General features: G+C 36.0%; 1 protein-coding gene across 15 annotated transcripts in view; it reads left to right on the forward strand.

Moving 5' to 3' along the window:
- HMBOX1 (homeobox containing 1) overlaps positions 1 to 26,440 on the forward strand; it is a 178,021-nt gene that overhangs the window by 69,635 nt on the left and 81,946 nt on the right. For all 15 annotated transcript variants that reach the window (XM_007962064.3, XM_007962065.3, XM_007962069.3 and 12 more), the window contains exons 2-4: positions 4,919 to 4,998; positions 11,139 to 11,615; positions 21,070 to 21,155. In XM_007962064.3, coding sequence (XP_007960255.1) covers positions 4,976 to 4,998; positions 11,139 to 11,615; positions 21,070 to 21,155 — 586 coding nt within the window. In that variant the 5' untranslated portion in view covers positions 4,919 to 4,975. The remainder of the gene's footprint in view (positions 1 to 4,918; positions 4,999 to 11,138; positions 11,616 to 21,069; positions 21,156 to 26,440) is intronic.

The following is a 26,440-nucleotide window of genomic DNA, read 5'->3' on the forward strand; positions in this document are numbered from 1 at the left end:
ACAGTGTGGATGCCCTGAAGGAGGGACATGAGGTTTCTAAGTTACTAAGAGTGGCTCAAATTTTAAAACTCACGAATTGTTTATTTCTGGAATTTTCCACATAATATTTTCGGACCATGGTTACTGCAGGTTACTGAAACCACAGAAAGCCAAAGTAAAACAGCGGATAAAGTGGGGGACTACTGTATTATTCTCCTATGTCCTGCACTCTAGTCTAATGTGAGTTTTTACTTAGAACTTTTACATTTAATTTTTAAGTGAAATGGTATGTTCTGTGTACTACCTTTATTAGGTATGCTATTGAATAATTCTGGCTTCATAAAATGGATTGGAACATTTCCTGTATTTTTCTATAGTTTAGTATTATTAGAATTCTGTTTTTAAAATAGATTGAATCTGCTGAGAACTCAGCTGATTTTGATGCCTCTTTGTATATGGATTCTTAATTACCTTTATTTTACGCTATTTGGTTCAACTAAAGAATTTATTTTTTGGTCAATTTTGATATATTCTATTTTACTGGGAAATCGTTTTTCTCTTTTAGGTTTTTAAATGAATTGTCATGCGGTTGCATTTATAATTTCTTAGGGTTTTTTTCCCCCAATACCATGGCTGTATTTTTCTTTTCATTCGGAATCTTAGCAGTTTTTTTCTCTCTTTTCTTTATTAGACTTTCTGTGTAATTATTTAATAGTCTTTCAAGGAGCCAACATTTGGACTTATGCCTTCTGTAGCTTCATTTTATATTAATTTCAACTGGTATTTCTTAGTTTCATTTTTCTAGCTTATTTTGATGTATAATATTTTATTTTTCTAGTTTTTTAAATACTGTTTTTTCTTTTGACTTTTAAAAATATTTAGGCTGTAAATTTTAAAACAGTAAGAATATGAATTTTTAAATATTAAAGTCTTTAAGGCCATACATTTACTTCTAAATACAACTTTTGTTGGGTCATTTGGGTTTTCTGGGTTTTTTTTCCCCCCTCAAGGCGGAGTCTTGCTCTGTCACCCAGGCTGGAATGCAGTGTCGCTCACTGCAGCCTCCGCCACCCAGGTTCAAGCAGTTCTGTCTCAGCCTCCTGAGTAGCTGGGATTACAGGTGCGTGCCACCACGCCCAGCTGATTTTTGTATTTTTAGTAGTGGCAGAGTTTCACTGTGTTGGCCAGGCTGGTCTCGAACTTCTGACCTCATGATCTGCCTGCCTCGGCCTCCCAAAGTGCTGGGATTACAGGCATGAGCCACCGTTCCTGGCCTAGATTTTCCTTATGAATAATACAGTGTATAGCTATGTGGATCATAATTTCCTTTGTGATTTCTTCTTTGATCCAAGGGTTATTTATGACTATCTTGTAGTTTATAAGTAGTTATTTTTGTACATTTTTCCCTAGATTGTTTGGATTATATATATGAAATTAAACCTTTTGTTTTACCATGTTTGTGATCAATTATGGTAGTGGACAAAGAAAAAAAACTTCTTTGTTAAAAGGTTTACAAAGTATCTTTTTATCTTTAAAATTATGTTTATTGATAATACAGCAAATTTCTCTTTTTAAAATTTTCCCCAACTATATTTGTTCATTCTAAAAGGTATACTGAAATAACTCATTTATATTTTTAAAAACAAAATTATTAAAGTTGTTACGATTTTTGCTTTATTACCTCTCATGTTATTTGGTCTTTGTGTTTGTAACTCTTACATCTTGGTCATAAACTGTATATTTTATAATTGTATAATCTCTTTTTCTTTTCTTTTCTTTTTTTTTTTTGAGACCAAGTCTTGCTCTGTCGCCAGGCTGGAGTGCAGTGGCATGATCTTGGCTCACTGCAACCTCTACCTCCCAGGTTCAAGCGATTCTCCTGCTTCAGCCTCCTGAGTAGCTGGGACTACAGGTGCATGCCACCACGCCCAACTAATTTTTGTGTTTTTAGTAGAGACAGGGTTTCACCATGTTGGCCAGGATGGCCTTAATCTCTTGACCTCATGATCTGTCTACCTTGGCCTCCCAAAGTGCTAGGATTACAGGCATGAGCCACCACGCCCGGCCTCTCTTTTTCTTTTATAGGTTGCTTGTTTTCTATGACCAGGTGCTTGAGTGTGATCCAGCATCCATAAATTTATATCCCTAATGCCTTTTAATATAAGGTTTTTATTATAATGTTCTACTTTTTTATTGTGTTGAAATATGCATAACGTAAAATCTACCATTTTAACTTATATAGTTCAGTGTCATTAAATACATACAGTATACAGCAGTCACCACCATCCATTTCCAGAACATTTTCATCCTCACAGATTGAAACTCTGTACCCTTAAGTAATAACTTCTCATTATTCCTTGCCCATTTTACCGGCCATTCTACTTTCTGTCTCTCTGAATTTGACTCTCTAGGTACCTCATGTAAATGGAATCATATAATATTTGACCTTTTGTGATTGGGTTGTTAGCATAATTGGGTTGTTAGACTTAGCGTAATGTCTTCAAGGTTCATTCATGTTTTTGTGTCAGAACTTCCTTCCTTTTAAAGGCTGAGACAATATTCTGTTGTTTATATATATATCACATTTCATTTATCCATTTATCTGCCAGTGGACATTTGGGTTATTCCCACCTTTGGCTTTTGTGAATAATGCTGCTGTGAACACAGCCTGATTCCACTTCTTTTGGATAGATATCCAAAAGTGGAATCGCTGGATCATATGGTAATTCTGTATTTAGTTTTTTGAGGAACTGACATACTGTTTTCCGTAGTGACTTCACCATTTTGCATTTCAGCCAGTAACATACAAGGATTCCATTTTCTCCACATCATTGCCACACTTGTTGTTTTATGTTTATTTTTTAAATAATAGGCATTCAAATGGGTGTGATTGTATTTTTTTTGTTTGTTTCTTTTCTTTTTTTTTTTTTTTTTTGAGACAGAGGACTCACTGTGTTGCCCAAACTAACCTTGAACTCCTGGCCTCAAGCGATCCTCCTGCCTCAACCTCCTAAGTAGCTGTGATTACAGGTGTGAGCCATTGCACTCAGTGTGGATGTGATCTTAATACCCATTTTTATTTAGTTCTTAATCTATTTTTAAAATAACTTCAAAACATCTGTCAATTAGAAAAAAAATAATCTGTCTCCTCTGCCAGAAGAGCTTTGTGAAATTGAGAGAATTCATAACATCTTGTTTGCTTGGTCCTCTGTTTTTAGAACATTTTGTTTTTGTAGAATATTTTAAGCCCATTTATGTCTGAATATAACTGACAAAATTCAGTGTCTAATGGTTACATAAATTTGTATCAGTGACTTAATCTGTTTTCTTGTCTGTTAAATCAGGGTCTTTGATGATAACTTCCTAGCATGGAAGTTATCAAAAGATCCCCTCTAGAAGGGGATCCTGACCTTTATTCTATTTTCATGGTGCATGCTACATGCTAAACATGCTACATGTAAACATGCTGCATGGTTCTCATGATTACAGAATAAAGGCCAGGATCCCCTTCCAGATCATCTACTCCTCACACATACTGTGTTAAAGGCCAGCAACACAAGCCTACTGATTATCTAAATAAATCTCATAATTTCTTTTCACTGTTCCCTCTTCCTGGAATCTTTCCTCCAATGATTCTCACCTCCCTCTATGCCTTGATGTTGTGGAAGTCTTATTCTAATCCTCAAATAACAGCCAGATTTCACTCTAAGAAATCTTCCTAGTTCTCTCTAACCTAAATTAGTTTCTGGATTGTTATTCATATAAACGTTTTATTTTTAGTCTTTTTTTAATGTTATACTTTTTATTCGAGAGAGGCGTGTCTATAATTTTTGTCCCTAGTCTCTATTCTCCCCACCTTCTGCCATTTAATGAGCTCCTAAGCTCCTCTACTGTTGGGACCATATCTTACTCATATTTTGGTTCTTGTGTCTATGCCAGGGCAAGCAGGTGCTTCATATGTTTTAACTGAATTTGAGCAGATAGTGAAAAATGTGTTTTGCCAGTAATCATTTTTGTGTCTTTGGTTTGCTATTTTGCCTAGGAACTACAATGAGGAACAATTTCAGTAGTTTCATTTTGTACTTTATATCTACTTTTTTAGGACAGATTCACCCCCCTAGCCCAAGATGGAGTTTCGCTCTGTGGCCCAGGCTAGAGTGTAATGGTGCGATCTCAGTTCACTGCAACCTCCGCCTCCCAGGTTCAAATGATTCTCCTGCCTCAGCTTCCCAAGTAGCTGGGATTACAGACATGTGCCAGCACGCCTGGCAAATTTTGTATTTTTAGTACAGTTGGGGTTTCGCCATGTTGGTCAGGCTGGTCTCGAACTCCTGACCTCAGATGATCCACCCGCCTTGGCCTCCCAAAGTGCTGGGATTACAGGTGTGAGCCACCGCGCCTGGGCCTGTCTTTTAAGTCAGCAAGAAAATTATCTACAACAGGATCTTCATTAATGCTACAATTTAGAACATACAAATGTGAAAGGTTTCTAACTTTACCTTGTACATTTTGCATATATCATTAGTCATTGTTGGACACTTCGGCCATGCATAATGTAATTCAGTACTGAATGTGTATTTTAATGTGAGAGTTTTTGACATCAACATTTTTAACTTTTGTCTAATTTATAATCTTAACTTAGAGTTAATGGAAATCGGTGCCTCTATGGCTATGGTTTTAACCAGCTAGTAAGTTGTCTTCATGATCTTTAGCTTCTAAACAATGAATAGTAAATACCATTTTTTGTGAAGATCTGTGTCTGAACTGAAAGGTATCAAACTGTATGGTGAATAAAGCAGTAGAATGCAAATCAGAAGACATAGTATTTAACATGATTAGCTAGTGTTAACTCTTGATATCCATAAGTTATATAATTAAAATTTTTATTCAACACTTGATTAACATTAATATTTCTCAATTTTCTATCTTTGTTCTACAGAATGGTAGATAACGCAGATCATCTCTGGAAAGGATATTGATCCGCCTCATGTAAAGTATGCTCAGTTCCTTTCCAGTGGTGTAAGTATCAAGTCCTTCTTGATTTTTATCTTCATAGTCATTTTAATAAAGTTAAGATGTCATTATGATTATGATCCAGATTCGACAATGGGTGTTCGTAGAGTTGGAAAGGTTTTTTTAGGAAATGAATCGAATGGTATACCTGTTTGACATTAAGGTGAATAAGTGTCGTGATCATGTGGTGAGAAATGAATCTTTAAATCTATCAGCCTTCTCTTACCATTTCTGTTTTCAGTTTTGAATTTTGACATTAGTTTTAAATTGAATATAAAATTACTTATTATTTTTAACTGCTTAAAGCTTAGAAGCATCCAAGATAGATGGCTAACAGTTCAAGAGAGCTAGTATTGGATTCCTTGTGACAAGCAGCCTACTGGAAGCATACACCTTCATGTTGCCTTTTGTGTGAAAACTCCTAGCACCTTAACCATTTTCCTTTACCTGCTGGGGGCATGATAATGTAGTTAAGCCTATTAGCTAATGTGCTAGCCTTTCTTTGGAGTCAGGCAGAAAATACAAATTGAGATAGTGGTATTGTGTTGAGAGTGTTTTTGTGCTAGGATATGAACTATAACCACCAGTTCATATTAAATAGGCCTTTGAATAAAAGTATTCCGGGAATTTCAGATATTAGAGAAGACAGAGTATCTATTAGCTCATTAAGTGCATCTTTAGAGTCTAATGCAGAGTGCCTTTAGCAGAAGTATTTTCTAAAATTTGATGGAGTCTCCACTTTGCTTAAATTTCTTCCGTTTTGGTTGACAGTTCTATAAAACAATAAGTAGATATTAAGAGAGGTTTTCCTTATTATTTAGGCTTTTCATTATAGTTCCCCCCCACCCCAATAGATTCTATGACACAATGAAAAGTTTCTGGAACAGACCTAGAAGATGTGAACTGTAGCCTGACTTTCTGCTAAGTAGCTATATCCTTGGGAAGGCACTTCACCTCTTTGGGCCTTAGTTTCCCTCCCCACTTTTTAAAAAAATTTATTTGCTAATAGCTGTTTTCAATCTATCAGCCTTCTCTTTTATCATTTCTATTTTCAACTTTGAATTTTGACATTAATTTTAAATTGAATATAAAATTACTTATTACTTTTAACTGCTCAAAACCTAGAAGTTTCTGAGATAGATGGCTAAGCATTCAAGAGAGTTAAGATGTCTAATGGCTATTGAAAATAGTAAGATGTCTAATACTTACTGAAATGAATGTAAGCATCATGAAGCTGTGAATTTTTGCATGATTTGTTCCTTGTTGTGTCCTCTGTGCCTCGCATAGAATCTGTTACATAGTAGGCACTCAATAAATGTTACTTAAATGGATGGTTTTTGTCTAAATAGTCTCCAGTTTTCTCATTCCACACCTAATTTATATCTCCCTCTATAAATGTGCATGTTTGTACTTGGATTTTTGTTACATATGGTAGAAATAAGATGATCAACGTATGATTTCATGAATCACAGTGTTTATTGCCATACAAAGAGAATTTTTTCTTGACTTAACAGTACTTAAAGATGGGGAGAGTAACATGGACAGACTTCACAGGGAATACACTCAATGGATGAGGTACATTAACCACATTGTGAGTGTGTTCCAAAGCTATTAAAGTGTCTTTGCTCAATTATGATGAAAGGAGGCCTTTGTGTTCAAGTGAAGGCTAAAAGTGGAAGTGTACCTTTATATGAGCAGTTCTTGGGAGAAACTGATTAGACCACCATAGCTGAGATCCGAGACCACAAGTAAGGCCCCTCATTGCTTGAAAGTGCTGGCCTGCAAAGTGTAAAAGCTTTGAGGTCTTTTGCAGCCTAAGCTCTCTGGTTTTGGAGAAGCCGCTGACAGAGAGTAGCCCTGCCACAGCCTAAGCTCCCAAAGTGTCTGTTAAGCTCTTGAGTGTATATGTATTTTGAAGTCCAGTAGTTGTGACAGTAACTCACATATACAGTTTGATATGAGGTGACATTCCTGAGAGGATGGAGAGTTCACTCTCTGATAAAAATATTGTGATTGACTCTAGAGTGTGTTGAATTATCATGCAGTAAATATCATGTATGCAAAACAAAACTAACCTATTTTGCCTAGTCATTCTAGATAATAAAGAGCAGAATTGCGCTAAAGAAAAAGCTGTTATTCAATAAAATTTTACTAACTGTTGGTGCTTTACAAGTAAGGTAGTAATGTCCTTTCTACCCATATTATTTCAAGGTTAATTATTTGTGAATGCTTTAATCTTCTCTGCTCTATATGTTTGTAGAATTTAGCTTATGAAATTATATTCTGGACCTCATGCCTTATCCAAGAAGGGTTTAGGTACATATTCAAGTCAGGATAAAATGTATTGTGGAAAGTTATTATTATGGTCTTATGGTATGATATTTTCTTAGAATATCAGTTTATGAACTGAGCCATAATTCCTGAATTTAATTGTTCTTTTATGCCTTAAACATTCTCTGTTATTACAATGTTGAAATTCTTCTCACATCATTTTCAATTATTGTTGGCCTGAGTCTGCATTCAGATTAGTAATTTAAAGTGAAAGATGTTCCTTATCCTGTGAACGATCCTTGTGCAAAAGAAAATTAATTCAATTCTTACATGTTATCTTTTTCTGTTATAAAAGAATTGCTGGTATCATGGACTTAGATGACCTTTGTAGGTCATTTACTGCCATAAATTCATGATTATGTGCTTAAACTAGGTAAATTATGAGAAATAAAATTTTGAAATGCCAGTGTATATGCCTTTGTTTATATTAGTACACATTGGAACATTATTCTCAATATCCAGGAGAGCTTCTAGTGTCAGCGTTTTCTCAGTAAAATATCGTATCTTCAGTGTCACATGCATGCTTTGATCTTGTTTGTTATGCTCTTAATCATTTTGCTTTGTAGTGATCATATGAATGATCATTCTAGCAATTGTGGATCATTTTGCTTTAGGTTATGTTTGCATTAGGGACCTCTCAGTGCAGGGCACAGACATCTAATTTGAACAAGGTGATACATAAAGGGAAATGTATTCTCTGATGAAACAAAACAGCAAGAAGAGCAGGGATGTATCAGGGGCTTAGGGATTATTGGAACAAGGGATATGAGCACTGCACAGCTTTTGCCATTGGTCTGTTCTAAGTTTCTTGGTATGTCCGCTTCATCTTCCCATGAACTAGCTGCTTCCGTATAATAAGGAATTTACCAGACTAATATCTTCCTGAAACCGAGCACAGTTATAGTGACTGTTCATCTTTCTCCTTGTCTGACTAGAAAATTGTGGGGAGAGCAAGGTTTGGCTTTCTTGTGCGCCCACCCCACTGGCCAGAAGGTGGGGTATTATGAGTGATAGCCCAAGAACATGTGCTTGAAAACAATGAGGTGTTCTAGGCAGACAAAGTAATAGGTGGCCTATTGTTTCTCCTTTTATGACTTGGAATAAAAGTGGTTCTAATAGTCAATGAATCTGAAATGACATAAAATATTAGATTGTTTTATATGCTGTGAAATCTTTAGTTTTGACAATTCTAATTCAAGTGTTAGGATGGATACTTTTCAGTAATAAGTGAAAGTCATATAACTTACTTTTGTTTTATGCTAATACAGAGTGCTGCTCCATACCAGGAATAGTTTGAAGAACTGTATACAGATAACTAACTGCTCTGATGTGAATACTGTAGGAAAATACTGTGATTGGGAATTTTTGTCCATATAATAAAACAGTTATTGAAGTCATCTAAAGTAAGATCACTTTCTGAAATACTTTGATAACATGAAGGCTGAAGATAGCAACAAACAGGTCTACTTCATTTTCAAGGGAAAATAATAATGTTTATGTTTAATATTTTTCATTACAAAATATTGTGGGGGGAACTTAGGCCATCAAGAAAGAATATACTAATCATGAAAATAGGTCTTTTTAAAATGATGCCTAGCTTGTTACAAGTGAGTATCGGAGGAAATCAGACCATAACATTTGTAGGTGTAGGTCAGATACTGTGGCCCGTGGGCACAAATGGCCTGCAACATGTTTGGGTCCACAGAATATGTGTGTTTGGTTGTGTTTTATTTTAATGAGCTTGTTTTTAAAACTAGGGAGATTTCATCTAAAGTTCTAGATTTCTGCCTACTTATTTTTAAAAGAATTTGAAAGATAAAACAATCAGTAAAATGGAATAGACTATCCAAAGGTAATATAGATTCATATGGAAATTGTGTGTATGATAAAGGCAGCATTTCACATCAGAGGAGAAGACAGATATTCAATAAAAACATATGACATCTATCTGTCCATTTGGGATGAAATAAAACCCCAATTTTTTATACTTATTAAGTCAATAAAAATTCTAGATGGAGCAAAGATTTTAAATGTAGAAAACTATTACTAGGACCCCTAGGTTCATCAGTAATTAGAGTAGTTTTATCTAAATGGCTTTAAATGAGACTTAAAGGAGTAGAATAGCCTGTGTCCCATATCATATGTTTCCAGTTAAGTCCTGCAAGGTATTGTAAAGGAGAATGATGTGTGCTTTTGGAGTCAATAAGATCTAGGCTTAAATCTTTTTCCTAATGTTTACTCAGATTTTTTGTAAGGTATAAAACTACTCTGAGCCTTAGTTTCCTCAACAATCAATCCATCAACATAAAATGAAATGAATAAAGAACATCTACCACGAGAGTTGCTGTGAGAATTGGATGAGATTATGTTATGTGTGAAACTCTTACCCAATACCTGCCTAGAAGTGACTGTTCAATAAAGTTTTTGTGTAGAAGGACAAAGAAACAGTGAAACTTTCAATAGCTGTGGGGCACTGGCCCAGAGCAGATGTTTGTTTGAGAAAGATGAAAAAACTTCTTGACATCTATTTCCATCTGCAAACACTTATTGAGAGCCTATGCATGCCATGCATTATATTTGGCACTAGAACAATAAATATCAAAATAAAAGAGATTACCACTTCAAAAAATCTTGAATGGGAAAGTCAGGTCTTATAAGAAAGTAATTCAAGGCTGAGCATGGTGGCTCACACCTGTAATCCCAGCACTTTGGGAGGCCGAGGTGGGCGAATCACCTGAGGTCAGGAGTTTGAGACCAGCCTGACCAACATGTTGAAACCCCATCTCTACTAAAAATACAAAAGTAGCCAGGCTTGGTGGCAGGTGCCTGTAATCCCAGCTACTCAGGAGGTTGAGGCAGGTTGAACCCAGGTGGTGCAGGTCGCAGTGACCCAAGGCTGCGCCACTGCACTCCAGCCTGGGTGACAAGAGCGAAACTCTGTGTCCAAAACAACAACAACAACAAAGGAATTCAAGCAGTGAGAATTTTTACGGTATTTGACTACTCTCTTAATATTGTTATTCACCCTAAGAAAACATTTTCTGATATGCTGCAGTATCTTGTGCTAGTTAAAGGAAACATGTAAAAGTAATTTCCTAAGAAAAATGAATAGCATTGTCTGGCTACAACCACGAAAGATCTTTCTCAGGGTAGCTATTAAGAGAGAATGCATTACCAGAGATGAAAAACTTAGGAAATTGCTAAGTAGTGAATGAAATGGTGCTTTTTTTTTTTTTTTTTTAAATGTACCTCTCTTTTCCACTTAAATATTTTTGCTGGTTATTAGCATTTGCTTAGACTTAGCTTAGCAAATCATTTGTTTTCACTAAATGAGGTTGTAGAGAATTCCTAGGTCTGTGTAGCTAATAGTTGGTAAATAATATAATACAAACTATTTTTTCAGCAATTTTCCATTAATACTCTAATGTAGAGTAATACACTTGAGATGGGCAAAACACTTCTGAGTTATCACATAGCCTGGGTTTAATGCATTCCATGTACCTAATCTGTTGTTTTGGTATTATTTACATAACTAAAATTTTGGTTCTGATATTTTCCAAAATTGAGGAAAATGTAAATTGTATGCCATATGAAATTAGGTTTTATGTTACACCTATGTTCACCTACTAACACATTTAGTATCTGTACCAATCCATTTGCCATGGCACAATCATTCTAGCATGGGACATGCTTTCATTTTCAATAAAGAAGCTTGTGTAGAAATACTGCATCTTCTGAACATTCTCTAATGATATGTGCTTTGGTAGATACTGTCAATAAAGAGACTTCTTTTTATCTTTTTTTTTTTTTTTTAGTTTGCTGGAAACCATGTCTCATTATACAGATGAACCCAGATTTACCATAGAGCAGATAGATCTGCTTCAGCGACTTCGGCGTACTGGAATGACTAAACATGAAATTCTCCATGCCTTGGAAACTTTGGACCGTCTTGATCAAGAGCATAGTGACAAGTTTGGAAGAAGGTCCAGCTATGGAGGAAGTTCATATGGGAATAGTACCAACAATGTCCCAGCATCTTCCTCTACAGCTACAGCTTCCACACAGACGCAGCATTCGGGAATGTCCCCATCACCTAGCAACAGTTATGATACTTCCCCACAGCCTTGCACTACCAATCAAAATGGGAGGGAGAATAATGAGCGATTATCTACATCCAATGGAAAGATGTCACCAACTCGCTACCATGCAAACAGCATGGGTCAGAGGTCATACAGTTTTGAAGCCTCAGAAGAGGACCTAGATGTAGATGATAAAGTGGAAGAATTAATGAGGTTAGTGACTTTGCTTATTCAGAGTCCCTAGAAACATCTGTATTCTTAGATTGTTTTTAAGTAGTATGCTGCATTTCAGCTACTTAGCTATAAGAACTGTAACTTCCTTCTCCCACCTTTGGAGATGAAAGGAAGTTCAAGCTTTACGTTTTTAATTTAAATTTTCTCTTCTTTACTTCAGTCCTTTCTCTTTGCTGCTTGATAAGTCTTTTCCATTCTCTGTTTATCAAACACTAATCTTCTCTATGACTCTAATAGCTTATTTCTGACTAACACACACATTCTAATCTTGAAATCTGTAGTAAGTACTTTTTCTGAGGGATAATTTTATCTTGATACAGAATATATACACTCTTAATTTTTCTCTCCAACATTCTAATCAAGAAAATAATTTGGGGTACCTATTATATAGGTTCTAATTTTAGCAATAGATGACACACACACTCACACACACATATACACACATTGTCTTATAAATGTAAGAACTCTTAGAGTTTTAAACACTGAGAAAAGAAATCTACTTTTTTTTTTTTTGAGATGGAGTCTTGCTCTGTATGCCCAGGCTGGAGTGCAATGGCGCCATCTCAGCTCACCTCAGTCTCCGCCTCCCAGGTTCAAGCAATTCTCCTGTCTCAGCCCCCCGAGTAGCTGGGATTACAGGCATGCACCACCACGCCCAGCTCTTTTGTATTTTTAGTAGAGATGGGGTTTCTCCATGTTGATCAGGCTGGTCTCGAACCCCTGATCTCAGGTGATCCATCTGCCTCAGCCTCCCAAAGTGCTGGGATTACAGGCGTGAGCCACCGAGCCCGGCCCACAAGAAATCTACTTTCAACAGAGATAATTAGGAAAGGCTTCACACTGGACCCTGGGACGCTTTGAGGGTAACACCATGTGTTTTCCATTATTGTGCCTCCAGGATCTGGAACTTTCCCTGGCACATGGTAAGGGCCTAATATGTTTAATGAATGGGTAACCTTGACCTAAATGGTAAAGAATAGCATTTGTTTTTAAAATACAGGAACTTTATTTAAAATTAAGGGAATAGTAAAGGGTAGAAAAGGCAAGGCGTGTCTTCAGTCTGATAAAAATTACTGACGGGTAAGACAATGTAACAAGAATAATATATTAGGAAACAATACAGGTTTTGGGAGACTTTGAGTTCATACTAGTTTATTTACTTTTGTTGGAATTGAGGAGTTTTGTAAAAACTCCTCTAGGAATAGAGATGATAAAGGTATTGTTTTCAGTAGATTTCCACTACCATAGAAGGGAAAGAGCCTGCAAATAAATTAGCTACAGTAGATAATGAAAGAAACTGTAGCAGGAATTTGTCAGAAATAAAAATAGTACCTATAAGTATCATTATAATTCTTCCTAAAGATTTTTAAACTTCAAGATGGAATAGTAGTGACACATAATATTGCCACTTGGAAGATCTGTCCACTAGTACCACAATGTTGAAATATCTTTCAAACTGTCCTGAATTTATTTTTAGGTAGATCTTTATTATATGAAATTCTGTGCTAAATCAACTATTTTATCTGGATTCCAGATACAGTATAAATAAAGTATAATATTAATACCTGTAATGAATAATATGATACAGCAGTTACAGTTACAAGTCATTGTTTTGTTTTGTTTTGTTTTTTTGAGACAGAGTCTTGCTCTGTCACCCAGGCTGAAGTGCAGTGGTGTGATCTCGGCTCATTGCAACCTCTGCCTCCTGGGCTGAAGTGATTCTCCTGCTTTAGCCTCCCGAGTAGCTGGGACTGCAGGCATGTGCCACCACGCTCAGCTAATTTTTTTAAAAGTTGAAAATAAAAGAGATCAGTTTGAGTTTGAATTCTTTTTCATGTGTTAAAGTAAGTGACCAAAGTTCAGGTGTGGCTTTTGAATTTAACGTTGTTAAGATTAAGAGGGAAAACCATTTGGGCAAATAAAAGTTACTTCACTCATTGAAACATAACAAGATTAGCTTTTAATTATTCTGAGTAGGGAGGATATCAAAAATTTAAAAAGGATGCCAACCTGGTTTTTTCGGTGGTGTTGCTGTTCATCAGTTTTGATAAACTTTTGACATAACAGTTAATTCTTAAACGTGTATAAGACTAACAAGAAGTATGGGAAAGCTCGTTAGTAAAAGTTTCTAGAAGATTGTTTGGAAAAATAAAGGTCTAAAAACTTGACTTTTAACTCATAGATTGGCATGATGTTTTAATTCAAATATATGCTCAAACTAAACGAAAACCTATTTAGCAATGACTGGGATTTGTAGTTAAATCCTGTAACTACACCCATTCCAGTTTCACTGTGAAATATATACAGGTTTATACTTTGTTATCAGTATTTATGTACTACCACTTGTCGCTTAATCAGGACACTTGATCTTTTTCCATTTCTCTGCTTCTTTATTAGAACTGCTCCTTTGGGTTCTCTTGATCATCTTGGGGTCTCAGTGGTCCTTCTAGATCTCTCTGGTTCTCTGCCATTGCACCCTCACCCACTGCTGCACTCCTACTTTCCTCCATTGTGTCCCTCTCTTACACTTCTCAGGTTGTAGATAATAACAATCCTTGGATCAGTGGGAAAGTTTATTGGATGACATTGTCACTTATTAAAATCATGATGTGAGGTTGATCAGAGAAACTGAGATTCACAAAAATTAAATACTTTGCTCAAGAGAACTTCAATATTAAGTGGCAGAACCTAAATTATGTCTTTATTATCAGTATATCACTGGTGTACATTGCCTCTCCAAATAAATTTTTCATGTCTGTAGATTTTAATAAGATTTTAGGAAAGGTGGTTAATTAACATAAGACAAAGTATGAATTGCCTTAATGGGCTTCGCATCCCCCTCCCCCATGATATTTGCTGCTTCAATACAATCACTTACCACGTGAATTTTTATTTAGTGGAATGTTAGAGAAATATTTTGAGCGGTGGATCTTTCTGAGTATTCTGTGCTCTTTTAGGAATATACTGCCCTTGCTGATCACTAGATGCTATGGTGATATAGCCCGCTGGAAGTGGTGGTCTCTGGTGGGGGAGCTTGGATATCTGAATGCTTTCCTGTCTCCTTTTCTACCTGTGTGCTTCACCTCTTGCTTTTTCACATTCCTCAACTCAAACATAAGATGTGGTTTTAAAAATCTTATAATTCATTCACTTTACAAATTTCACTCCTAAAAATTTCAAGATACATAACGGAGATTTTTTTTTTTTTTTTTTTGAGACAGAGTCTCACTCTGTCAACCAGGCTGGAGTGCAGTGGTGCAATCTGGGCTCACTGCAACTTCTGCCTCCCAGGTTCAAGTGATTCTCATGTCTCAGGCTCCCTAGTAGCTGGTATTACAGTGTGCACCACCACCCCCAGCTAATTTTTGTATTTTTAGTACAGACGGGATTTCACTGTGTTGACCAGGCTGGTCTCGAACTCCTGGCCTCAAGTGATCCTCCCACTTCGGCCTCCCAAAGTGCTGGGATTACAGGCATGAGCCACCGTGCCCAGCCCATAATGGAGATTTTTTTGTATAACTTTATCAAGTTATAATTGTACACCTTATCAACTCATTAAGAAACAGTGAGAAAGTAGCTTTCACTTTTTTCGTTTTGAGTTAGGGTTAAAAAAATAAAGGTAAACTAGGATATGAATTTAACAGATTGTTGAATATAACATTTTAGGAAGGACTTTAAAGCCAGAAATAAAGAACTGTTTTACATATTAATGTTTAAAAATGCATCTATTAATATATAAATATATGTGTAGGGGTATGTGTGTATACACATCTGCTAATATAGTGTATAGATACTACTGTGTGTTTTATGTACATATTATGATATAATTTAAATGAAGCTTATCAGAATTTGTTAATAATGCCATACATTAAATATATTATTCTTAACCACCCATGTACTAAATTTTATGATATGTTAGTATTTTGTATAAAACTGAGGCTTTATTCTAAGTTGGTTATCTATAGGCTAAGTATTTTACTTGCATAGGTAGGATGTGCATGTTCTGTAGATAAGTCAAAATGGTCTTGATATCCAGTTACTATGTTATTGATACGTATATAGTAACTTTTATTTTTGAGTGAATTTTTAAAATTTAAAGTTATACTTTGTCTCCATGGGTAAAAATGTATGGGGATAGGTTTTATTCAAATGTGAAAGAAATTTGTACATCATTGTATTTTTCCAAGTGTGAAATAGTCTGTCTTGGCAGGTGTTGCTTCATCTCTGGAAGTCTTTCAGATAGATGATTACCTTTCAGAGATCCTAAAAAATGTGCAGTGTATATTAACTATGAAAATATGGAAGATCTTAAAGCATATCATTTTTAAAACAGGTGGTCTTTATTATTCTTTGTTCTAGAAAAGGAAGCAATGTCATTTCAAACTACTATAAATAATTCTTTTCCTTTCTGATTTGGTAAGCTTAAATCTATTTGAGAATAAAAATTTAAAGCTGTTTTATAAATTATCTAGATCGGGCTTTCCATTTTACAACCTTTTATCTCCAACTACAGAATTGTTCATTCATTGAACAAATTAAGCTCTATTATATGCAAACCCCATAAATGAATAAGGCACAATCTTTGTGCTAAAGGACTAAGGACTTTACAGCGTAGTAGGAGAGATAAGACAAGATTAGAAACAACCATAATACAGAACAGCTGTAATATATTAGCATGTGAGTAGTAGTATTGAAATGTTAAAGTTAGCCATTGCAAGAAGATACCTTTTTTAGCTGTGAAGATCAGGGAGAACTTCTTTGAATAGATGACAGTTAAATTGTGTCTTAGTAAAAGGGGATTCCACAAAGAGGCATTACTGATGAATTCATCCAGATATTAAGAAAGGTCTGTAAGTAACAGTGAAAGTTTAGCAAATTATAAAAATAATGGCAATGGAGGGTGGGAAGGAAGAATTTCATCCTGGCGTGGAAATCACCAGATGAATCTAGCATGGCAATGATTTCAAAAGGGAAGTAGGAGGCAATGACATGGACTTGAACTGGTTAGCTACAAGTCAGGTGGGGTATCTTATCTTGAAGTAAGTAAGCTGTGGAATGAAAGACAAGATCAGCCTGCTCTTCACTTTAATTCCATAAGACTTGAAGCATAGAAATCTTGAAGAGTATGAGATTTTATAAGAGAGGAAGGAGGGGATTTATTCTTTTTAAGGAGAATGTAAAATTGCAGATGAAGAGAGGAAGTGAGGGGTGGGAGAAGATGAGATAATTATATTTAGAGTAAATGAAGTTTTTACACTAACAAAGTGGTGATTTCTTAGATTACAATGAGGACAATAGGAGTAGCAGGTCCTTAAAGAAGGCTGAATGAGGAGAGAATGAGGGAAGGGGGTGATGTCAAAGTTTGAACAACAAAGCTAACCCACTAGAATGGAACTTTTAAAAATATTTAAGAGAATTGGACACAATGAAAATAGAATGTGTTTAGTATTTTGAAAATACCTAGTGAAACCAACTAAATGACACATCACTGCTTGTGTATAGAATTCTTTTAATGCTACCTTAAAGTACCTGGTACAGATGTTTACTTTGGTCTTATATGATTACAGCAGATCATTTGTTTCTTCTTTTCTTGGGAACCTTTCTGAAGTTTTATAAAATAATAGTCAATGTTCAGTATTTTTATAATTTCAAAAAAAATTTTGCAATGAATTTTTGATTCTATGTATTACAGACATATGTATACACAAAATATTTAATTTCATTGCTAGGAGACAAATTTTAAAAGCCTTGCGAAGGGAGTATTGATGCTTTTTGTTGTTGTTGTTGTTAGATGGAGTCCCACTTTGTTGCCCAGTGGCGCAATCTTGGCTCACTGCAACATCCACCTCCTGGTTTCAAGCAATTCTCATGTCTCAGACTCCCAAGTAACTGGGATTACAGGAGTGAGCCACTGTACCAGGCCAATGCTTTTATTTTATCAGATGATACAGCCAGGGCCCAGCTTTGTTAAATGTCTTGCCCTTGCACACCCTTATCTTTTAAGTCTTTTCTTTTGCTTTTTGAAAAAGCTCTCTGGTAAAGCAGTAAAGAGTTTTTTCTTTTTTTTTTTTTTGAGATGGAGTCTTGCTCTGTCACCGAGGTTGGAGTGCAGTGGCACGTTTTTGGCTCACTACAACCTCCGCCTCTGGGGTTCAAGCAATTCTCCTGCCTCCGCCTCCTGAGTAGCTGGTATTACAGGCACATGCCACCACATCTATTTGTTAAATTTTTTTTTTAACTATTTGTTAAATATTTTTGGTAGAGACGAGGTCTCACCATGTTGGCCAGGCTGATCTTGAACTCCTGACCTCAAATGATCCGCCTGCCTCAGCCTCCCAGAGTCCTGGGATTACAGGCGTGACCCACCGTGTCTGTCTATTTCTATGTTTTTAAACATTATTGATACTTAGAAACTTGTCAAATATCTAAAAATGAAAATTGCTACTGTTTGACAGATTTTTGGGATTCCTTCTGTCTTGTGCAGTCCTTAATAATATCATGCTGCAAGGCTGTGAATAATTTACAAACTGGATATTTCCTATTTCAATAATTGAGTGTTATCTCTTCTGTATGATTTAGTGTCTAAATGAATTTGATTTGAAATAAATTGATTTAAATATCAATGTAAATTAGTCAAGAAACCTATTGAATTCTTTCCCCCACAAAGGTACATTTTTTTATTTAACCTGAACAAATATTCTTTTAAATTCAGCTTCATTTTCCTAGAAGATCATTCTATATATAGAAATGCAATACTGTATTTAAAAATTTTCAGATTAATTTTATAGTTATATTAGAAACCAAATGATTTGTTTTGTTTATATAAGCCAATTGAAATAGTGCTGAAGTTATCTCTTGCACACTGATTATCGATGCATATTTGAAAGCTTTTGTTTTACATTACCTGCATTTTAGTCAGCAATTATTTTGTTTGACTTTAAAATATATTTATTTGTACCTTTTTCTTTTTCGTATACACAATTTTTAAATAAAATGTGAATGCGTATTTTTCAAAGAAATATTTCAGGCTGGGCGCAGTGGCTCACGCCTGTAATCCCAGCACTTTGGGAGGCTGAGATGGGTGGATCACAAGGTCAGAAGATTGAGACCATCCTGGCTAACATAGTGAAACCCCATCTCTACTAAAAATACACACACACACACACACACACACAAATTAGCCTGGCGTAATGGCAGACACCTGTAGTCCCAGTGAGTTGGGAGGCTGAGGCAGGAGGATGGCATGAACCCGGGAGGCGGAGCTTGCAGTGAGCTGAGATTGCACCACTGCACTCTAGCCTGGGCGATTGAGCGAGACTGTCTCCAAAAAAAAAAAAAAAGAAATATTTCAAATATAGACAGGCATTTTGGGAAGAATCTAACCAGAATCTAGATCAGTATGAGAAAATTTAAATACTGCATTAGGCAGCTGATTATTTTTTTCCTTTAAGAATATTTTTGATTAGGATTTCCAACTGATAAATCAGCAGTATACTATAGAGCTACAGATTGGAAACTCACCACTATCACCTCTCTGTTTTTTTCCAGAATTCCCCAAAGGGAGCATGGTCTTACAACAGAGTCCTTACAACAGAGCATGTAACAACTACTCATCAGGGAGCTAAAATCCCTCATCCAAGTTAAATCACAACTCACTGTTTTTGGATAGGATATTTAAGTTCCTCCAAATAGTCTACAGAGAAATGTGAACCCCTAAAAAGAGTTTGTGGTTCTTTCACAAAACAATTATTAAGGTTTTGTGATCCTTTGTCTCAGATCAGGGGTCAGCAAACTTCTTCTCTAAAGGACTAGAGAGTAAAAATTTTAGACTTTGTGGCCAAGAGGCAAATTTAAGGATATAATGAAGAGACATAGGCTGGGTGCGGTTGCTCACGCCTGTGTTACCAGCACTTTGGGAGGCCAAGGCAGGAATATCACTTGAGGTTAGGAATTCAAGACCAACCTGGCCAACCAACATGGTGAAACCCTGACTCTACTAAAAATACAAAAATTAGCCGGGTGTGGTGCTGCATGCCTGTAACCCCAGCTACTCAGAAGGCTGCAGGAGAATTGCTTGCGCCCGGGAGGTGGAGGTTGCAGTGAGCTGAGATCGTGCCACTGCACTGCAGCCTGGGCAACAGAGTGAGACTCCGTCTCAAAAAAAAAAAGTATATCATGTAGAGCCACATACAAGACAGAAAACAAACAGCCACAAATTTTTATTGACAAAAGTCAATACAGAATAATAATAATTGGGTAGAGTTTTTAAAAATATAGGCCTACTAGTCAGAAGAGTGAAATTGCAGGGGAAGGGATAATATTTTGCTTAGTTTGTGTTTGTCATTTGCATTTTCTGTCATCAAATCAATTGCAAATGTCCATCTCTGAAAATGATCCTTAGCTCACAGGTTGTGTAAAAATAGGTGGCAGGCTAGAATTAGCCCATAGGCTGTAATTTGCTGACCCCTGTGTTAGATAAGAAGTTACCTCTATTCTGTGTTACTTTTGAGCTTGAACAGAAACCACTGCTCTATTTATGTAATCCTTTTGAAGATAAAGCATTGAAAGAGAGATTGGTCAGTTTTAAGGGTTTAACTATAATTTTTGTTTATTAATTCTTGTTCTGGTGAAATAACAGAAGTCTTGCCACTCATTGTTATTTTTGTGAATGTCTGGTCTTTTGAGAATTTGTTGAGTCTTTAAGTAAAAATTTGGAACAAGCATTTTAGTGGAGGAAAAATGAGGTCTATAATGTATTCCCAAGGACACAGAATATTGTGTAGTTTTAAGTATTCTTATATATAATACAAAATGAATAAATGCCTTTTTAATACTAAAACTTTATATTCAACCGATCCCACTTTTTTTGTTTATACAGGAAAAGAAGTTAAAGGGCAAGCCTTTCTTCAAATGGCTAACATTTTTACAGTTGTGGGAACGATGATTTCTTTTTCCTTAATCATTATAAAGGTTTTTAAATGAACATTGTTCATGCAGTTGTGTAGTTAACATGCAAGCCCACAGTCTGCTCACAACTGAATTTGTTGTTGTTGCTCTTTATTTTTCTAGGATTTCTGTCTCTGTAAGATACATTCATTCCCCAGTAATGAAACTTTGTATATACCATATGACAGCCTTGTTCCTAATATGAATTATACAGAGCATGCGATTAACCATCCTCTGGTATGAGACTTATATCTATTATGGTCTTCACTAAAGCGTCTGTCTGATGGTGTGATGTTTTAGGACTTGAATATTTGGTGTTTCTTGGTTCATTGTAATTTCATATTTTCACACAAGTTTGGTCTGTTTACCCTTTATTTTTGTGTCCTTTCTGTGTTCTCCCCACCTCTCTGCTTCACCTTTCTTTTAGCAAAGATGAGGATTTCTACCTTCAACATACATTGTTGGTCTTGTCTTCTGTTTTTGTTAGGAGGGACAGCAGTGTGATAAAAGAGGAAATCAAAGCCTTTCTTGCCAATCGGAGGATTTCCCAAGCAGTTGTTGCACAGGTAACAGGTAAGAGCTGAAGAGCCCTTTATTCTGGAATCATGTCTAGTCTCTGCCTTCTGGTGCAGATGTTGGAATAATGCTTGCATTTCTGCATTGCAGTGCAGATCTGTCAACTTAGGCATAATTATGTATGCCTGTGATTTAAAACCCATTGTCTCGAATATCACCGAACTTCTCTAGTGATTTTTTTGACTTGTGCTAGTAAACTTTATAGCATTTGTAATAAGCACAAAATTCCCTATTTTGTGGCTAAAAAAGGTTCCTATAGTTTGCTTTTGATTGTAACAGAGTGTATAACACATGCACATTCAACTGCTTTCTATACTATATATTTTTAAAAGCTTTGTAGTCCTCCAAATATAATCCCTGATTATACCAGTTAAAAAAATGATTCATGAGGGTAAAGAAAGTTGTTTTTTAAACCACTTTTGCATATGTAAAAGCATTCCTTGAAACATTACTGAGAAGAGTTACCATTGTCTTCTCTTTGTTCTTTATATCCCATCCCATTCTCCACCCCCACCCAAGCCCCATCCTTAGTATGTGGTGTATTTTGTCATTCTCTATTCAGATTGCATTTTTTAATGAAGTTCTTAAATTTGGGGGCAGATGTCTTTTGTTTGTTAATGTGTGAACTTCCTTTCTTAGATCTCAGTGATTTATAAGATCCTTAAAAAATTAACTGGGCCTTAGTCATTAGAAGAACCGGACACTCTTTCAAGTACATTTTGTAGTTGCAACGTTGTTATACTTTGTATATTGATAGATATAAAAATTAATTCTCCCCTCCTTTTATTAACATTCTACTAGCTGGCTATGTGAATTTGGGCTTTTTAACCTCTGTGCCTCCGTTTTCTTCCTTCTACAATGAAATACTTGGATCTGATCTTCAACAATATCTTACGATTTAAAAATATTATTTCTGTTCTCCAGACCATGATACATATTGGAACTAATTTACCTAAAAGGTTGTTACTGGCCATTAATTTTGTTAAAAATGAAACTCCAGAGTTTAGAAGTCTTACATTTCATCCCAAGTATCTAAGGTCAGCCAATCTTTTATAGTGTGTGTGTGTGTTTAATATATTACACTAGTAATATATTTTTATAAACGACACTTCTGTTTATGGTAAAATACTTTAATTAAAGGTATCCTTCGGTGTAGAAGTCTTATACCAAAGGATAGTGTGTTACTTTAGTTGTTGTAGTATTTAGGTGTTTTTCTATAGGATATTTAAAATATGTTAACCTTTATCTTCAAGGACCAAGTTATGGTGCTTAATGCAATGTAAGGACAAGTCAAGCAGGTTTTAGTGAAACTCACTGATCTGGACTTTGAAAAGATAAAATGTTGTCTTTCAGTACTTACATTTCAGCCTCCATTACTAGAAGCAATAGTATCTTCCAGTTTGCCAGCCTAAAACTAAAAAGACAAAATTTTAGTGTTACAGAATAGCATTGCAATGTTGATTTTTTTTTTTTTTCAGGTAGAAGCATTTCTTAGTGTGTTGAATTCCCTGAATCTTGAATCATTTAGGACTTTTAAAATAGTAGCTTTGAAACCCATCCAACCTTAGTTAATACAAACCATAGTAACATACCTTTAAAAAGCTTTCTTGAACGTATCTAAAGGCATTGGATAAACCATAATGGGTTAAACATGATGCATTAAATATAGTATTGCTTTTTTGGAAAGGGAAACTGAAAGATATGTTTTCCCATCTTGCTATTCAAAATATAGTACATGGAACAGCGTTTTTGGCATCACCTGGGAGCTTGTTAGAATTGTAGAAATACTGAATACTGCTCTAAATGTGCTGAAACATAATTTACATTTTAACCACAAGCCCAGGTGATTTCAGTTTGAGAAATGCTATTCTAGGAGATTGGTAAACTTTACTGACTTTAACTTCAGTGGATTGGCATTCTTTAACATTACCTCACTCAGTAATGGTCATCATGATGCCATCCCCTGTTTTTATTTTTGTTTTTGTTTGTTTGTTTGTTTGTTTTTGGTTTTGTTTGAGACAGGGTCTTGCTCTGTTCCCGAGGCTGGAGTGCAGTGGCCGGTGATCATGGCTCACTGCAGCATCCACCTCCTAGGCTCCAGTGATCTTCCCGTATCAGCCTCCTGAGTAGCTGGTACTACAGTTGTGCACCACCACACCTGGCTAATTTTTATTTTTCACTTTTTCTTTTTTTTGAGATGGAATCTTGCTCTGTCGCCCAGGCTAGAGTGCAATGGTGTGATCTCAGCTCACTGCAACCTCCGCCTCCTAGGTTCAAGCGATTCTCCTGCCTCAGCCTCCCAAGTACCTGGGATTACAGGCGCCCACTACCATGCCTGGTTATTTTTTGTGTTTTTAGTGTAGGTAGGGTTTCACCATATTGGCCAGGCTGGTGTTGAACTCCTGAGCTCAGGTGATCCACCCACTTCGGCCTACCAAAGTGCTGTGATTACAGACATGAGCCACCATGCCCAGCCTATTTTTTACTTTCTGTAGAGATGAGGTTTCACCATGTTGCTCAGGCTAGTCTTGATCTCCTGGGATTACAGGTATGAGCCACCACACCCGACCATCATCTTCTGTTTTTGCAAGCAAGAACTGAAAATACAGTTACACATTTATTATCTATTGTACCACATGGACCTTTCTTTTGCTGCCATAACTATGGGATTTGGTGGTGTTACAAACTTATTTCCCCCTTTCAGCCTCACCCCAACTTGTTCTTCCTCCTCTTCATTTCTACTCCAAAAGCTTGGGTTCCTCTTCCCTTGATCAGATACCTTTTGATGATTCTCCATTGTCTAAAAAATGAAATTTCTTATAATCTGACTCCAGTCTTCTCTTTTGTTGCCATCCTCTATTCAGTATGCCCCCAGCTGAATTTCACTGTTTGCCATTCCCAGAATTCTGCTCAGTTGGATGCTTCCGAAGTTTTGTTTGTGCCAAAGATATCTTTCACCTCCTCATCCCAGCCTTATGAACTTCTGTTTATCAAGATTATCTCAGTTGTTACCCTCATTTTAACTTCTTGACCAATTTAGTCCTTACAGACCTTTCTTTTTTTCTGAAATGAATTACACTTAGTTCATCACCCTGAGGTTTAGTACTCATTTTAGTTATGCATTTTAGAGCAGTGTTCTTCAAGAGTGACCTTTCCTTACACAAAGAGTCTAGCATTGTGCATGTACTCTGAACATTCCATGTTTACCTCCCCACCTTATAGTATAAGAGGAGAACTGGTGATGCTGACACAAGCTATACATGTGAAAATTTGTCCAGTGTGACTTTCTTCAGTGGTGTGCCCTCTCCAGAAATAATAATTCATTTGCTCGACAAATGCTGTGTGAATTTTTGCCGTTAAGGAACTTGCATTTTTCCTTTATCTACTTCAGTTGTTTCTATCAGGCCTGGGGAATGAGGATGATTGATAACCATATTGGTTCGTTGTCCTATTGGTCAGTTTACTGAACTCCTATGTTTTTTGTGTATTATTGTGTTAACATTTTTTTACCCAGACTGCCCAGCCATCAAGCTAAACTCAGGGGCAAGGCTTCTCATTGCAGAGAAGAGATCCAGCTAGAGAATAGTGAGGCGGTAGAACTGAATAAAGCCTTGTCCGCATAATTGGTCCACTTAGGTTAGAGTGAACCTGAGTATGGAAGCCTTCTGGTCACCTAGAGCTCACTCCCTGCAGTACCTCATCGGTGTATATACATATTTTTTTGTCTTTAAACAAATTAGTCAAGTGTATCTTCAAAGAATATGTACCTAATGAAATGTACCTTAAGGTTTAGGATGTGGTTATCCTGAATCTTATAACAAGTTATCTTAAAAAGATTTAAGTTCAACTCTAATATGTGAAATAAGTCAACCTTGAGATAAAAATGAGAACGAGTGGTGCATAACAAAAGAAAATGCTAAATAAAAAGTGTAATGAGGTGCAAAATTATAACACATGTGCTTGTTCCAGAAACAAATACAGAAGTTTCTTTTTATAGATTCAGAGGATTTCTATAATAAGATAAACAAGAAGTTCATGGGTGGGGTCTGTATAAATAATATCCTACTGATAGAAAAAATGACAGTATAAACAGGATATAATAACAGTGCCTGCTGAATTCCCAGCATGTTATTTGTAGCTTCTTTCACAGTCGCAGCTGTTCCCACCAAGGGTGGATTTTTACCTCTGTAAGAGGTCAGCCAAGATTCTAAATTCTCACTAACAATGGTGGGTTGGTAAGCATAGTCTTTGCTTTAGTAATAAGCACATGTATTCTCTATTCACTTTCAGGGTAAAGTGTTTTCTTAGGCTGTTTAAGAATGCTTAAAAATCGTTTTTTTTAATGACCTTTGGGGAAAAAAATCAAGCATGCAGAATAAATGAGTAAATGGGCAGAGCTTGATGAGCACTTATCAGCCAAAGAAATATACTAATTTGATGCATATCCTCTGAAGAAATAAATACACAGAAGAAGAAAAAAACAGCGCCTCTGAATTTTAAGAAATTTACGATAATTTTATTTTCTTAAAATGTAGTATAATGAAGAAGTAACAGAATCTCAATGTTCTGGTCTTTCTGCCATAAAATAGCCTTGTGACCCAGAGTCTCATTTTCCTTATTTATCAGATAAAGGACTTTGACTAAATAGTTTCTTTCTTAGGTCCATTTGAACTGGCTGCTCTAACGAAATACCATGAACTGGGTGGCTTATAAGCAACTGAAATTTATTTCTCACATTTCTGGAGGCTGGGAAGTCCAGAATCAAGCCAGATTCAGTGTCTGGTGAGAGCCTGCTTTCTGACTTACAGACCATGCCATCTCATTGTGTTCTCACATAGTGGCAGGGGGAAAGGGTCTCTCTTGGGCTTCTTTTATTGGGGAACTAATTCTGGTTCATAAAGATTCAACTCACATGACCTTATCACCTCCCAAAGATCCCACCTCCTAAAATCTTGGAAGTAACAATTTCAACAAGTAGGAATTTTAGAGGGACATAAACATTCAACCATAGCAGCTTCTATATATCTTTTCTAGCTGTCAAATTCTATTGTTTTTAAGTTGTAAATGCATTTTATCAGATATGCATCTTACCTGTACCTAGTGATTCTCATTCCCAAAACATAAGAATTTGTGTAAAGACAAGTTCTGAACTGGTTTTACAAATGTTCCAACTGTACTCAGATCAATTCCTTTTTAACTTATCTTTAAAATGTGGGATAAAACCACTGCATATTCTATTTAATTATAGCAAAAAAATTTTTACAAAGGTAAAGAATTAAGTT

The sequence above is a fragment of the Chlorocebus sabaeus genome, chromosome 8 (genome assembly GCF_047675955.1).
Source record: "Chlorocebus sabaeus isolate Y175 chromosome 8, mChlSab1.0.hap1, whole genome shotgun sequence".
Classification (NCBI taxonomy): domain Eukaryota; kingdom Metazoa; phylum Chordata; class Mammalia; order Primates; family Cercopithecidae; genus Chlorocebus; species Chlorocebus sabaeus.